Below are 15,189 nucleotides of genomic sequence, written 5' to 3' on the forward strand. Positions count from 1 at the left end.
GTGAAAAAGTTGCCACTCAAGACCCTTTAATATGTTTCCCCTCTCACCCTAAACCTATACCCTCTAGTCTTAGACTCCCCTACTCTGAGAAAAAGACAGTGGCCACCCAATTTATCTATGCTGCTCAAAATTTTGTAAACCTCTGTAAGGCCATCCCTCAAGTCTTCTTTGCACCAGGGACAACAGACCTAACTGATTCTCCTTACAACTCATAGAGTCATAGAGAAGTACAGCACAGAAACAGGCCCTTTGGCCCATCTTATCCATGCCAGAACCACTTAAACAGCCTACTCCCATTGACTTGCACTCGGACCATAGCCCTCTATATCCCAACTATCCAGGTACCTGCCCTAACTTCTCTTAAACTTTGAAGTTGAGCTCACATGCACCACTTGTGCTGACAGCTTATTCCACACTCCCGCAACCTTCTGAGTGACGAAGTTTCTCCTCATGTTCCCTTTAAACTTTTCACCTTTCATCCTTAACCCATGACGTTTGGTTGCAGTCCCACCCACCCTCAGAGGAAAAACCCTGCTTGCTTTTACCCTATTGATACCCCTCTATACTGTAGACAGGCTTTTCCCACTGAGCCTTCGACCTCAGTCACCCCAACACTACCCAGAAACTCACTTTCAAGGACCCTCCATCTCATGTCCTTGATATTTATTATTTACTTATTTTTTATTCATATTTTTCTTTTTGTATTTGCACAGTTTGCTGTCTTTCAGATATTGGTTGTTTTTCCATTGTGTTGTGTGCAAATTTTCATTGATTTTATACTGTTTCTTTGTATTTACTATGAATACCCATCAGAAAATTAATCTCAGGGATATATATGATGACATAAATGTACTTTGATAATAAATTTACTTTAATCTTGAAGCCCTCCAGTCCCAATAACATCTTTGTGATTCCTTTTTTCTTCTTTCCCAGCTTAACGACATCCTAGAGTAAGTGACTAGAACTGCATGCAATATTTCAAGTGAAGTCTCCCCAATATCATGACATTCCAACTACCTTTAAGACCCTGTTATCTCACTAAGAGCCCTCAGTACTCAGTTGTTTACTTGTGTTTAAGTTCCCATCTGTGAGGTTCAACCTCTCACCTCTCAATCAATAGTTCAGCTTTCTGGATAGTAGTCTGTCTTTACTTCTCACTGTCTTGGGTAAGAGGTCAACATAATTAAGGACCCCTTCCACCCTGGTCATTCTCCCTTGTTCCCTGCTTCCAGAACATGCACCGCCAGCCTTAAGAACAGCTTCTATCCTGCTGTTATAAAACTCTTAAAACGATCTCCCATACGTTAAGAGATGAATTCCCGATCTCTCACTTCACCTTGTCTTGGCCCTTGGACTCTGCTTGCTTCACTGCACTTTCTCTGTAACTCTGGGCGGCATGGCAGTTAGCGCATCATTTTACAAAGCCAGCTCACGGTCACCAGTCAGGGTTCAATTCCTGCTGCTGCCTGTAAGGAGTTTGTAGATTCTTCCCATGGTTGTGTGCGCTTCCTCCAGGTGCTCTGGTTTCCTCCCACAGTCCAAAGTTGTACAGTTAGAGTTGATGCTCTGAAAATGGCGACACTTGTGGGCTGCCCAGCACAACCCTCACTGATAGGATTTGACACAAACAATACATTTCTCTATAAGTTTCAATGTAGATGTGAGAAATAAAGCTAGTCTTTAAAAACCGTAACACTATATTCTGCATTCTGTTAATATTCATTAAGAATACAGAATAGAGTATTACAATTTAAAGATGAAAGAGTATGGGAATTTAAAGAGGATTCTGTTAAGAAGACTCTGAAGTCTCTGGGTGTAAGTTTTTCACTGTATCTCCATATATATGATAATAGAAAACCAATTCCGTTCCTATTTCCTTTGTGCATTTGAATATGGAATGATCTGCCCGCATGGCACACAAACAAAAAATGTGTACACGTGACAGTAAAAAAAATTACCAATAGTAAACCAATTCTTTATTTATAAACCAATTAGCCATGATGCTACAGTAAGTTCCTGGACTACAGCTGGATAGGATCTGTGGGAGATGAATCCTAGAGTTAAATGAATTTTACTTTTTCTACAATGGCTCTTCTGCAGGGCACACTGTAAACTTGATTCTCTCTATTTCTTCCTTAAGAATTTGAACGCACTCACTACCCAGATGTCTTTGCCAGAGAAAGGCTAGCGGCCAAAATCGACTTGCCTGAAGCCAGGATACAGGTAACCGGAGAGGGTCTCGTGCCACTTTGAGTATGAATAACTCAGCATTTCTTCAATGAGTTGTCTAATCAAATAAGGTCCTCCTGAGATCCTTGTTCAGAGTTCAAAATAAATTTATTATTAAAGTACGTAGCTCAGAAGCTACCTTGTCCATTTTCTTGCAGGCATTTATAGGAACAAATTACAATAGAATTTACATTAACAGAGACTGACAATCAACCAATGTATAAAATAACAGAAATTGTGCAAAATAAAAGATAAATACTGAGAAAATAAGTTGTAAAAAGTCCTTGAAAGTGAGTGTGTAGATCGTTCAGATTTGTGGTAGTTGAAGCTATCCACACCAGTTCAGGATGCTGTAGGGTTCTGAGCTAGTGAGGATTGTATTTGTCCTACTGTGAATGCCCACAAGAAAATGAACCTCAGAATATGACATATATGTACTTTGATAATAAATTTACTTTGAGCTTTATAAAATGAATACAGGTAACTCTACATTAAATCTTGCCCTGTTATTGTTTTGACCATGCTGTTAAATCACCTCCCATATTAAATGTACCATGCGATGCATGGTCGAGGCAAGTGGAGGTGGAGGGGGAATGAGGAAAGTCGCGATGTCTGATTGATTAATGTGCTGGGCTGAAGTGTAAAGTTTGGGTACGGGCTGAGTTGTGGCGGTGGGATCCAGGCTCCTGAGTGGTCTGAGAGTAAGGACTGACCCGATGTTTTAAGCGCTAGATTGAAAAGGCCAGGGTGTCGGGATGGTAGGTGAGGAATGGGCTACTTCTGCCTGGTTCTGCTTGCTGTTCCAAGACGTTTACTCAGCTCTGTGCTGAACTGAGGCTACGGTCTGCTCCAGCTGCAGTGATGCCCGGCTTTGTGTCTTAAAGCTTCAGTTCTGAATGCTGTTCGCTGGCTTTTATTGTTTGCACGTTTCGTGTGCTTTTCCCCCTCTGCTTTGGCAGTCTGTTTCTCAGTCAGTGCTTTTGAGGTTTCTTTGTTTTGTGGCTGCCTGTAAGGAGACAAACCTCAAGATGGTATAATGTACAGACTTTGATAATAAATGTACTCTGATGTAAGTGATTTCAGTTTGTAATCCGTGATACACTGCCCATGGGGAGATAGATGCAGTGTAAAGTGAACTGGAATTGGAAAGCATTACAGCAATATGAGGAGACAAGAGAAATACAGCATTGTACGAAATCTTAGATGCCCTAGATTTTTTAAATAAGTTTTCAGATGGAATGGCCTCCACAGAGCCCTGATCTCAATATCTTCAAGGATGTCTGGGATTACCTGGAGAGACAAAAGCAAACGAGACAGTCAAAGCCTGCAGAATAACTGTGGCAAAATCTCCAGGATGCTTGGAACAACCCACTAGTCAATTTTCTTATAAAACTGCACAACAGGGAACCTAAGAGATTGTTACAGTTTGAAAGGAAACGGGTGTTTCACACCAAATATTAATTTGATTTAGTTTTTCTCTGTTTACTGCTCTTTATAGTAATGTTTTGGTATTTAGAAACTTTTCATTTTGTTATTTTTGAAAGCATTGCTTTACAGAATTTCTTTTACATGTGCCAAAGACTTTTGCACAGTACCGTAGGACTGATCAGCTTCCTCTTCAGATGCAGTAAACTTTGCTCAGAGTCTGTCCGAGTGTTAAATAGCTGATCACCCTGTTCAACCATTTATTGAGATTATTATCGATTTTTGCCCTACTCTATCTATCAACCTTTAGAACATAGATGTAGGAATTAGCAACAGAATTTCCCCATCTGGCCCTTTGAGCCTGCTTCACTGTCCTACAAGATCATGCCTAATTTTCTGTCAACAAATACCTGAATTTGCATCTTATCCAGAAGTCTATCCATGTCTGTTTTAAATAATCTCAATGAGTGAGTCTGCACAGAGACCCGGGCTGGAGAATTACTAAGGTTCACCAATCTCTGTTGAAGACATTTCTCCTCCTCAGTCCTTTATGCAAGTGTCCAGACCCGCAGTTAAAAACTTCCACCTGTCACCTCCCAGCTTCTGACATCATTCCCACTCCCCCCCTCACCTGCCTATCATCCTGTCCTCACCTGGATCCACCTATCACTTGGCAGCTCTTGCTCCACCCCCACCCCAACATTTTATATTTTCTGTCCCCCCAACTTCCTTTCCAGTCCAGATGAAGTGTCTCAACCTATTGATTGCTGATTGTTCATCCACAGATGCTGCCTGACCCACTGAGTTCCTCCAACTTCGTGTGTGTGGCTCCAGATTTCCAGTAACCGCAGTCTCTGGTGTCAGCAAAAGCTGTCTTGTAACATTACATCTCAACTCTAGTAATCAATGTCCTCGATTCTTCATTGCACAGATTGTCTGCCATATAGCATATAACAATCATCACTCTTCAACACTATCTGCTCGGCTCCCCGGTGTTTTAAAAAGCAGTGAAGAATGATTCAAATATGTGCTAAACCTTTTCAGATTAACCTATGTTACAAAATATTCCTGACCCTCTTCCTTATTAACTGAGCAATTTAATTCTTTGGGTGACAGGTGGAGATACGTCTCTACCAAAGGAGGTTAAGGTGCTCCTTCCCTCTGCTAGCCTGTAGGTCACCCTAGGGCGGGGGTCGGCAACCTGCGGCTCCCGAGCCATTTGTGGCTCTTTCACCTCTGTGCTGCGGCTCCCTGTGGCTTTGGGAAATAATTGGTCAGTATTTAATTAAAATGTATTTTATGTTAGTTTGTTAGCTTTTGAAATGTAATTCTAAATTTGAAGATTATGGTGATCTTGTACAATGTAAGTGTGGCGACACATTTTCTGACACATCCGAAACGGCTCTCAATTAGCCAGCATTCCGGCTAAGGGAGATAGCCTACGGGGGTTTGTGAGTACGTGTCTTTTGCAGCATCTGCGTCCATGGGGGCTGGGTTGAGGGAGGCTTAGAAGCAAGGCTGTTTAGTTCGAATAAAGTTATTCGACTGCAGTTTACTGACTGCCTGAACACACCGCTGCAACGTGTTTTTATCGCTATTAATATACGTCACCACTGCCAATACCTGACACCCGCCAGTGCGCGATTTCTTTAATTTTTCGATCCAAGGTAAGCCAACTATGGAGAATTCTAAAAAAAGAAAAGTGACTGAAGAAAACAGAACGTTTAATGACACGTGGACAGATTCATTTGCTTTCACTGTTGACGAGACTGGTTTACCGGTATGCTTAATATGCAATGAGAAACTAGCAAACAACAAAAAGTCAAATGTCGCAAGGCATTTCCAGAGTAAACACGCAGCCTTTGCTCAAAAATATCCGGATGGAGATGAGAGAAAAAAAGCCGTTTCGGAACTGATGCGGAAGGTTGATCTGAGCAAAAATCATTTCCAGAAATGGATGAAGTCAGGAAAATCAACGACATACGCCAGTTATATTGCCGCTCAGGAAATAGTCAGGCACGGGAAGCAGTTTACAGATGGTGAATATATAAAAGAATCTTTCATTAAGATTTCAGAACATCTATTCACGGACTTTAAAAACAAGAGTGAAATTGTGCAGAAAATCAGGGATATGCCCCTCTCTGCAAAGACTGTCAAAGACAGAACCATAAAAATGGCAGAAGACATCACAAGACAGCAAATTAAAGACATCAATTCAGCTGTGGCCTACTCGATTGCCTGTGACGAGTCTAAAGACAAAGGCGATATTGAACAAATAGCGTTGTTCTGCCGGTATGTAAACTCTGCCGGGCCACAGGAAGAACTGATTGAGTTGATACCTCTAAAAGACCAAACACGGGGGGAGGACATCTGTGAGGCTGTCTTGAATTGTTTAAGAGCCAAAGGAATAAAGACCACCCATCTGGTGTCAGTAGCTACTGATGGGGCTCCGAATATGACGGGAACGCACAAGGGATTTGTGGCTTTACTGCAGAAGTCGCTGGACAGAAAGCTGCTGACTTTTCACTGCATCTTGCACCAAGAGGCACTGTGCGCTCAAACATTTCCTCCGGAATGCACAGAAGTAATGGATGTTGTCATTCAGATTGTCAATAAAATAATGGCAAAAAGTTTAAATCACCGTCAATTCCGTTTGTTACTGGACGAGATGGAAAGCGCATATTCTGATCTCCTGCTGCACAACAAAGTCCGGTGGCTGTCCAAAGGGGAGGTGCTGAAACGCTTTGTCGCGTGTCTGGAAGAAGTGAAAACTTTCCTGGGCAGCAAAGGGCTCAACTTTCCTGAGCTGGAACAGCCAGAGTGGCTGGAAAAGCTACACTTCATGGTAGACATGACAGCGCACCTGAACACGCTGAACACAGCTCTTCAGGGGAAAGGACGCACAGCCCTGCACATGTTGGAGGATGTCTTGGCATTCGAGCGCAAGTTGACAGTGCTTGCCAGAGATTTACAGAAAGGCACTTTGTCTCACTTCCCCAATTTGAGAGAGTTCAAACAAGGTCACGACATGATAATTTCGGAGTATTTACATTCTGCAATCATCGCAATGCAAACATCGTTTGGGAAACGCTTCTGTGAGTTCAGAGAGGAAAAAAACACATTATCCTTCCCGGTCACTCCCTTAAGCATCGATCCTTCCCTACTGAATACGACTGCATTGGCAGGTGTGAGTCAACCTGATCTTGAGATGGAACTGGCCGACATAGCCGACAAAGACATATGGGTGTCCAAGTTTAGACGCTTGACAGCAGACCTTGAAGATGTTGCCCGTCAGAAGGCCGTTCTTGCTCAGAATCACAAATGGAGTGATATTGAAAACCTTCCAAATCCGGACCAACTTGTGTTTGAAACATGGAATGCTGTGCCCGACATTTATGTAAACATGAAAAAGTATGCGCTTGGAGTCCTGTCGATCTTTGGATCCACATATGTATGTGAGCAGGTGTTCTCCAACATGAACTTTATTAAAAACAAACATCGCGCATGCTTCACAGATGACAGCTTGCGATCCTGTGTAAAGATGAAGGTGACGTCATACAGCCCTGATGTGCAGACGCTGTGCGCTGAGGTCCAGGAGCAGAAATCCCATTAACCAAGTATGATAAATATTTTAATTGCCTATTATTTTATGTATATTCATATTTTTTCATTGTTCAGTGAAATAGTCCTTTTATTTTTCAGGCTGACAGCTGGCTGATGTTATTTTTGGTTTGCTGCTGGCGGAAAATTTAAGTTCGGCGTTTTTCATAAATACAAGAAGGACTCAAATAGACATTGAGTATTTTACTTAAAAGTAACTTTCAACCCAACGTCTTTTTTTCGGAGTTCAAAATGTTTTTGTTGCATGCAGAAATGTAATTTCGTTTTCTCTGCAGGAGTTCATCAATTTCATAAATGCAACACATTATAGTTTGTTTATACATAGCATAAAGGCAAAAAAAACGTTGTATGCAGTGTTATTTCATTTTAAATGTCAAACGGGTTTTGCGGCTCCCAGTGTTTTCTTTTCTGTGGGAAACGGGTCCAAGTGGCTCTTTCAGTGGTAAAGGTTGCTGACCCCTGCCCTAGGGCAAGGTGTGGTACCTGTTTAGCAAATCCCCACCGATTAGGGTCACGTGAAGCCATGGGAGTAGCTGGTGCAGATCACAAGTCCTGGTGATGCAACCACGGACACCAGGCAGACAATCTCTGAAGAGTATTGATAAAGTCTGGGGTCACCCATCTTGTAAAATCACTGACCAGAAGAAGGCAATGGCTAACTACTTCTGTAGAAAAATTTTCAAAGAACAATCATGGTCATGGAAAGACCATAATCGCCCATGTCATACGACATGGCACTTAACAAACAAATTTAATTCTGTTGTTGAAATGTGTTATTTCTTCTACTCTTTCTTTTTGAAGTTCTTTTTGGGATCCGGGCATTGATTGCCTATCCGTATCTTCCACGTTCCAAAGAGATCGGAGGGGAAGGCTAGACTGGTTCAAGCTGACAGTAACTTAAATAACCTTGCATTTCAACAGTGGTGTGCAGAAGATCATCTCTGAGCACACAACGTGCCGAACGTTGAAGTGGTTGGGCTACAGCCGCAGAAGACCATGGACATAGACTCAGTGATCACTGTACCTCCCATACTAAATAAAAATGGCCACTGAGTGTATGTTGTGAAATTTCTTGTTTTCTGGCAGCAGTACAGTGCGAGACATAAAATATGCTATAAATTACAATAAGAAATACATAGAAAAATGAAAGAAGTTGTGCAAAAAAGCAGAATTGTTGAGGTAGCGTACATGGGTTCAATGTCCGTTCAGAAAAGGAGGAAGCTGTTCCTGGACTGTTGAGTGTGTGTATTCGGGTCTCTGATGTAGTTAGATGAAGAGGGCATTATCACCTCAATGTCCACGAGGCAGACCATGTTACTCTCCCTTTCTCATCCTGACCAGGTGTGGTTCTCAAACCGCCGTGCCAAGTGGAGAAGGGAAGAGAAGCTTCGGAACCAGCGCAGGCAGGCGTGCAGTGGCCCCAGCCACGTCCCCATCAACAGCAGCTTCTCGCCATCGCTGTACCAGCCAGTCCCGCAGCCCGCCACCTCAGGTGATTAGACCAGCTCAACCCACTGAGCGTCTTTGCAATGGGAACGGGTAAAGGGAGGGGGTGATCAGGATAGCAGCACTCTGCTGTTTATAACTGCTCTTACACTCTGCCAGATTCATCCTTCGTATGGGTGAGGTGTTCTTGCCAAGGACCCAGCCTGCTCTCAAAATGCAGTCCAGATGAATGGACTCCACTCCAAACCATTTCCCTCCGTAGGTGAGGTGTGATCTGCTGAGTTCTTCCAGAGATTAAAGATGGCACATCTACATCGATCTAGACAGTGAGATGTATTGTTCGTGTCAATTCAAATAGGAAGGATTGTGCAGATCAGCCTGTATTTGTCATTCCTCTTCTGGTGGCAACATAGCATGCCCACAACTCAGTAACCCGAACCCGTAATGTGCATCTTTGGACTGTGGGAGGAAACCGGAGCACCCGGAGGAAACCCACAGGGTCACAGGGAGAACGTACAAACTCCTCACAGTCAGGAGGGAATTGAACAGCTGACGTGCTGTAAAGCGTTGTTCTGGCCGTTGTGCTACAGTGAGCAGCTTGGTTTGAGATCCAGATTCCAGCCTCTGGTGTGCCTGTCCGGTAGACAGAGAAAATCGCAGGGCCTCTCACCTCTATCTATCTCTCAGATAGCAACTAAAAACCAACCACTTCTGGAATGTTCTGTGCATGAATAAGCTGGTGTGGATCCTAACTTGCAGGAGTAACCGCTTCATTAGCTAAACAGTGCTTCTGACGTTGTGGAAGGTCTTCCCTCTCTTGAGTGCATTTAGTATTCACACTGGTGTTATTTTCTTCACCCCTCCCCGACCCCAGGTCCAATGATGAGCAGGAATGAAGCCTCTCTGACAAACAGCTACAGCGGGCTTCCTCCCATGCCACCCTTTGCCATGGCAAACAATCTCCCTCTCCAGGTAAGCATTTACTGCCAACTGAGCTTGCTCGGCAGCTTGACAGGACAGATGGAAATCTGCAGTCCACTCGGGCACTTTGTATAGCTGGGTCTGTGCCTCAGTGCTCCAATCAATGTTCTTACCTTTGGACATGGAATTAGGAACGGAATCAAATCAGGATCAGGGTTATTGTCACATAATATATAGGTTGTGAAATGTCTTGTTTTGTGACAGCAGCACAGTATAAGATGTAAAAAGGCTCAAACTATACAACTTTAAAATTCTTCAATTCTCTGGGTAGCCATGAACCAGGTAAGAAAAGAGGAGAAAGGCCCCTTGATCATCAACCCCACCTCTCCACAAAAAAAAGAAAGATGCTGTAAGTTATAAAAATAATAAATAGTGGGAAGGGTGAAGAATGAGGAAGAGTTCATGGGTTCATAGAGGAGAAGAAGTTGTTCCTAAATCGTTGAGTGTGGGTCTGCAGGCTCCTGTACCTCCTGTCAGAGGGTGGTGATAAGAAGAGGGCATGCTCTGGATGGTAAGGGTCTTTAAGAAGCATCTCTTGAAGATGTCCTCAGCGGCGGGAAGCTGGCTGGGTCCACAGCCTTCTTACCATCCTGTGCCTTGGACCAGACAACCACGCCAAAATGCTCTCCACCGTACATTCGTAGAAATTTACCAAAGTCTTTGGCGACAGACCAGACCTCTTCAAACTCCTAATGAACTAGAGCTGCTGACGTGCCTTCTTCACGATTGCCTCAGTGAAAGCAAGCCGATGTCTGTCTGCGACACGTCATACAGATAACGACCCATTGGGACCTCTCATGATGTCCAGCGTTACTAGAGGTGTGATATTCGATGAGTTATCCTGTTTCTTGTCACAATTTGCTCACGTACATGGTTCAGCTGTGCCTGTCCCTGCACTAGCTGGTGACATGCCATTGGATATTTTGACAATGTGACTGTGCCAGAGACACGGATCAAGATACTGTCTGTGTTTAATGATGAACAATGTGTAAAGTAGTCAAGGTCCGACCGTACTGGTAACTGATGGACTTGTCCATCTCATTAACACAAAAGATGCAGGAAATCCACAGTAACATGCAAAACATGATGGAGAAATCAGCAAGTCAGGCACTGATGAAAGGCTTTGGCCCAAAGTATTGACTGTTTATCCATTGCCATAGATGATGCCCATCCTGCTGAGATTCTCCAGAAATTTGTGAGTGTTATCCACTGCTATGTGTAAACTCTTCACTTACATGACAGAAGGTTGGTTACACTGTTGAAGAAATGGAACAAAGGATGACAGTGACCATACACTCGTTTGCTGCTAGCCAGATGTTAAATTCCTGCTAACGCGAGAGGGGAGGTTTGGAAAGAAGGGTGGGGGTCGTAGTTCAGAGGATCACCCAGTCCATAATTGACAGAGTGACGCTCCCTCAGCACCCACAGAGTGACTCTCCCTCGGTACTGACAGTGTGATCCTCCCTCAGTGCCAACAGTGTCATCCTCCCTCAGTGCCAACAGTGTGACTCTCCCTAAGTACTGACAGTGTGACTCTCCCTCAGTACCGACAGTCTGACTCTCCCTCGGTACCAACTGTGTGATGCTCCCTCAGCTGAAAGTTCAAAAGTTCTAAGTAAAATTTATTATCAGAGTACATAAACATCACCACCTACAAGCCTGAGATCCTTTTTCTGTGGGCATACTTACCAAATCTATGGAACAGTGACTGTAAACGTGATCTGTAAACTGTAAACAAACTGTGCAAACGTAGTTTATAAATAAATAGTAATAAGTAATGAGCATGAAATAACAATATAACACAGTCTTTAATTGAGTACAGTTATCTCCTTTTGTTCTACAGCCTGATGGTTGAGGGGTAGGAACTGTTCTTGAACCTGGTGGTGTGTGTCCTGAGGCTCCTGTACTTTCTACCTGATGGCAGCAGTGAGAAAAGTGCACAGCCTGGTACCAGTCATATTCCTGCTGTTTATCTCTGTTCCGGTCCCTTCAGTTTTTCCACAAAGGCAGCTGTATTACAGCTCATTTCGGATCTGTGAGCTCTGGACTTGAGAATGAGTATTTCCCTCTGTTTTCTTTCAGCAGCCTGTCCAGCCGGTTCCGAGTCAAACCTCGTCATATTCCTGCCTAATTCCAGCCAGCCCTTCGGTCACGGTGCGGAGCTACGACACGTACACCCCACCCCACATGCAGCCACATCTGAACTCCCAGCCCCTGGCTACCACAGGCGCCACCTCCACAGGTGAGGGCCAAAAGCACTCAATGTCGTAAGTGGTTTGGATATGATGCAGGCTTCAGCAGGACACCATCTTTAGTGGGGGTTATGAACCCGTGCTGGTAATATGGCTGTCGTTTCTGTGTTCATGTTATGAGCATTTGTATGCTATTCTCCCTTGGAAGGCATTGCACGCGACCTTGTTCACACTAACAACCTCAGACTTCTGAACCAACGTCAGTAATCCCACAAGTGTTCTCGTGTAGCTAATACAGGCTGTTGTCGAGCTGGTGAATTCACATGTCTTGAATCACAAAGTTTTGGGTATGAATTCTATCTGCTCTGGAGCACACAAGCTGATCTCCATTCCACTGTCATAGAATAAGAGATTAATACAGCATAGAAACAGGCCCTTCGGCCCAACTTGTCCATGCCATCCTAGGTATGCATCTCAGGTGTCTCACTTGTCCACATTTGGCCCCTATCCTTCTAAACCTTTCCTAATGTACCTGCCTCTGCCACATCCTCTGGCAGCTCATTCTGTACAGTCTACGTGAAGAAGTTGTCCCTCAGCTCTCTTAAACTTTTACCCTCTCACCTTCAACCTGTTCCCGCTAGACTTTGATTCCTATTCCCTGGGAATAGGATTATGTTATCACCTCCACAGTTTCACCCCTCAGTATCCACGCTCCAAGAAAGAGAGGATTCGACTGCCAAACCTCTCAGAACTTTGAGCCCTGATCGCATTCTTGTAGAGACTGCAGATGCTGGAAGTCTTCAGCAACGTGCACAAAATGCTGGAGAAACTCAGCAAGTCAGACAGCGTGTATGGAGAGAAATGACCCCTTGATGTTTCAGGCGGAGACATTCTCATGGATCTTCTTTATATTCTTTTCACTTTAGTAACCAAGACTGTGTGCGGTGCACCCTCACCAGTGTCTGCGAGGTAGATACGATGTTAATCTACTCCGATTCACATCTGACAAAGAAGAGGGAATTCATTCGTCTCCTGACTAATGGATACTTCTCAACCATTATCATTGGAAACAGATTATCTGACACTGTTTGTGGGATCGCATAATGTAAATATGTCAATGGGAAGTTTTCTCACTGGGTCCCTGTGCCCATATCGTCAGCAGTGAGTTGGAGGTGGGGCAGGGTGCAGGGGCAGCATTTTGTACAGAGTCTGTTTCAATAATGCATGGCACCAGAGAGTCTCGGTTGATGGAAATAGTGCACAGCAGCAACCTGAAAACCTGTTTGTGGAATGAATTGCAGAGTCTGTTTGAAATCATTGGTTTCAGAAAAGAATCGCAGGGTGGAAGAGCACGGGCTCAGAGTTGACAAATTTTGTTATACTAGGCCTACTAAAACAAAAATTTAACAACTTCTTAATAGCTTCTTCCCCCAGGCTGTTAATCTGATAGCCCCAACCCCCTATTAATCCTGTTACTGCAATGCGCTGTAAACAGTTTAAATCACCTTACGATATGGTTTACATTGTAAATATATGCTGGTATTTATACATTGATACACATTTTATTCCATATCTGTCAATTAGCCTCTATCTTTATTTGATATAATTCTTTCTTTATTGTTCTTAATTGTTGAATGTTGTTTTAATTGCATGTCAAGCCCTGACCAACACAACACAGCAAGTTCCTCGTGTAAGTAAATGAATACAGCAAATAGAGTTGGTCCTTGATCCTTGATTTACAGAGAACATGACCAGAGGATGAAACTATGGAAATGTCTCCAAATAACGGCAGGGTTATTTCTCCAGTTGTGGAGAATGGAACAAAATCAGGACCACCCCCTCCCCCCCCCACCCGATGGCTTGTAACACAGGAGACGTGGAAGATGATTGTTGGACAAAATTAGGCTGTAGTGATGGTTTTTTGCATTGTTTTATTGGACTGGTGTTTAACACTAGATCCTGGGTAACTGAGAGACCCAAAAATTGGAGCAAGCACATTTCAGAAAGGAGTTTCCAAGATCAAAGCATTAATTAATCATTAATTAATCTGGATTAGTTCCTTCGTTAATACAATGGTTCATTATTCCTTCATTAATTGGCAGGGTGGAGATATATCTCTACCGAAGGAGGTGCTAAGATACTCCTTCCCTCCGCCAGCTTGCAGGTCACCCTTGGGCAAGGTGTAGCAGCTGCTTAGCCCCATGACCAGGAACATGTGAAGCCAGGTGGTGGGTGATCATATGAGCAACAGGTCCTGGTTATGTGACCACTGACACCAAGCAGACAATCTCTGAAGAGTATTGATAATGGCTGGAGTCACCCATCTTGTAAATTCACTGTCCAGAAGAAGGCAATGGCAAACCACTTCTGTAGAAGGTTTGCCAAGAACAATCATGATCAAAGACCATGATCCTCCACATCATATGACAGGGCACAGAATGATGATGATGATGAATTAAACTTTGAGAACGATGAAGGTACATTATTTTCAAACAGCAATTTGAGGACATTCCACGAAAGATGATTAACATGAGATATTAACTCTGTTTCTCCCATCACTAGCCTGTTGCGTATTCCCGGAACTTTCTTTTCATGTGTCCTGACTCTCCAGGCCGTGTTCGTTTTATTTTATATATTTTGTGTTTTCACACAGGGCTCATCTCCCCTGGAATGTCGGTGCCAGTTCAGGTTCCTGGAGGTGACCAAGAGATGGCTCAGTATTGGCCCCGGCTGCAGTAAGGAGAGGCAGAGGGAGAGCGATGAGTCATAAAGACAAAGTTGAGTTCTCCCCAGATTCTGCCGACAGTGTCTCAGAGGTGTCAGTGCAATATGAATCCACCCAGCTGAGTAAAGTGGAACTCCTTTGGCGTAATCAGGACTGACGGGCTGTTAATTGACAGGACTGTGCAAAAGTCTTAGGCACACATATATATATATATATATATATATAAGACTTTTGCATCGTGCTGTATTTGTCGACGTGGAGCGGAGATCAAGTTTGTAAATCTGGCGGGAGCAAAAGATGTTGGGAATGGCGAGGGTGGAGCACTGCAGGAGGGGTGCGGACAGGTGGCGGAGAAGGAGGCCAAGGGGTGGGTGCAGACACACCCAGCCTGAAACGTCAGGCAAGGCCATTCGATTCCAAGCTATTGGTTTATGGATCATTAGTGAATGTCTCTCTGATGCCACCTGCCTGCTCCCCTCTCCCTTCCCCTTCTCCCAACTGTGATTCCCCTCTCCCTGCCCTCTTCCCACTCTCAGTCCACAATAGAGACCCACCTCAGAATCAGGCTTA

At 43.8% G+C, this 15,189-nt stretch overlaps 1 protein-coding gene across 1 annotated transcript in view; it reads left to right on the forward strand.

The window, feature by feature from the left end:
* LOC132382825 (paired box protein Pax-6-like) overlaps positions 1-14,805 on the forward strand; it is a 110,358-nt gene extending 95,553 nt beyond the window's left edge. The window contains exons 4-8 of the mRNA XM_059953277.1: positions 2,141-2,223; positions 8,617-8,767; positions 9,596-9,693; positions 11,785-11,944; positions 14,548-14,805. Of these exons, the coding sequence (XP_059809260.1) occupies positions 2,141-2,223; positions 8,617-8,767; positions 9,596-9,693; positions 11,785-11,944; positions 14,548-14,633 (578 nt within the window). The 3' untranslated portion in view covers positions 14,634-14,805. The remainder of the gene's footprint in view (positions 1-2,140; positions 2,224-8,616; positions 8,768-9,595; positions 9,694-11,784; positions 11,945-14,547) is intronic.
* Positions 14,806-15,189: the final 384 nt, after the last annotated feature.

This window comes from Hypanus sabinus, chromosome 29, assembly GCF_030144855.1.
Source record: "Hypanus sabinus isolate sHypSab1 chromosome 29, sHypSab1.hap1, whole genome shotgun sequence".
In the NCBI taxonomy this organism is placed as follows: domain Eukaryota; kingdom Metazoa; phylum Chordata; class Chondrichthyes; order Myliobatiformes; family Dasyatidae; genus Hypanus; species Hypanus sabinus.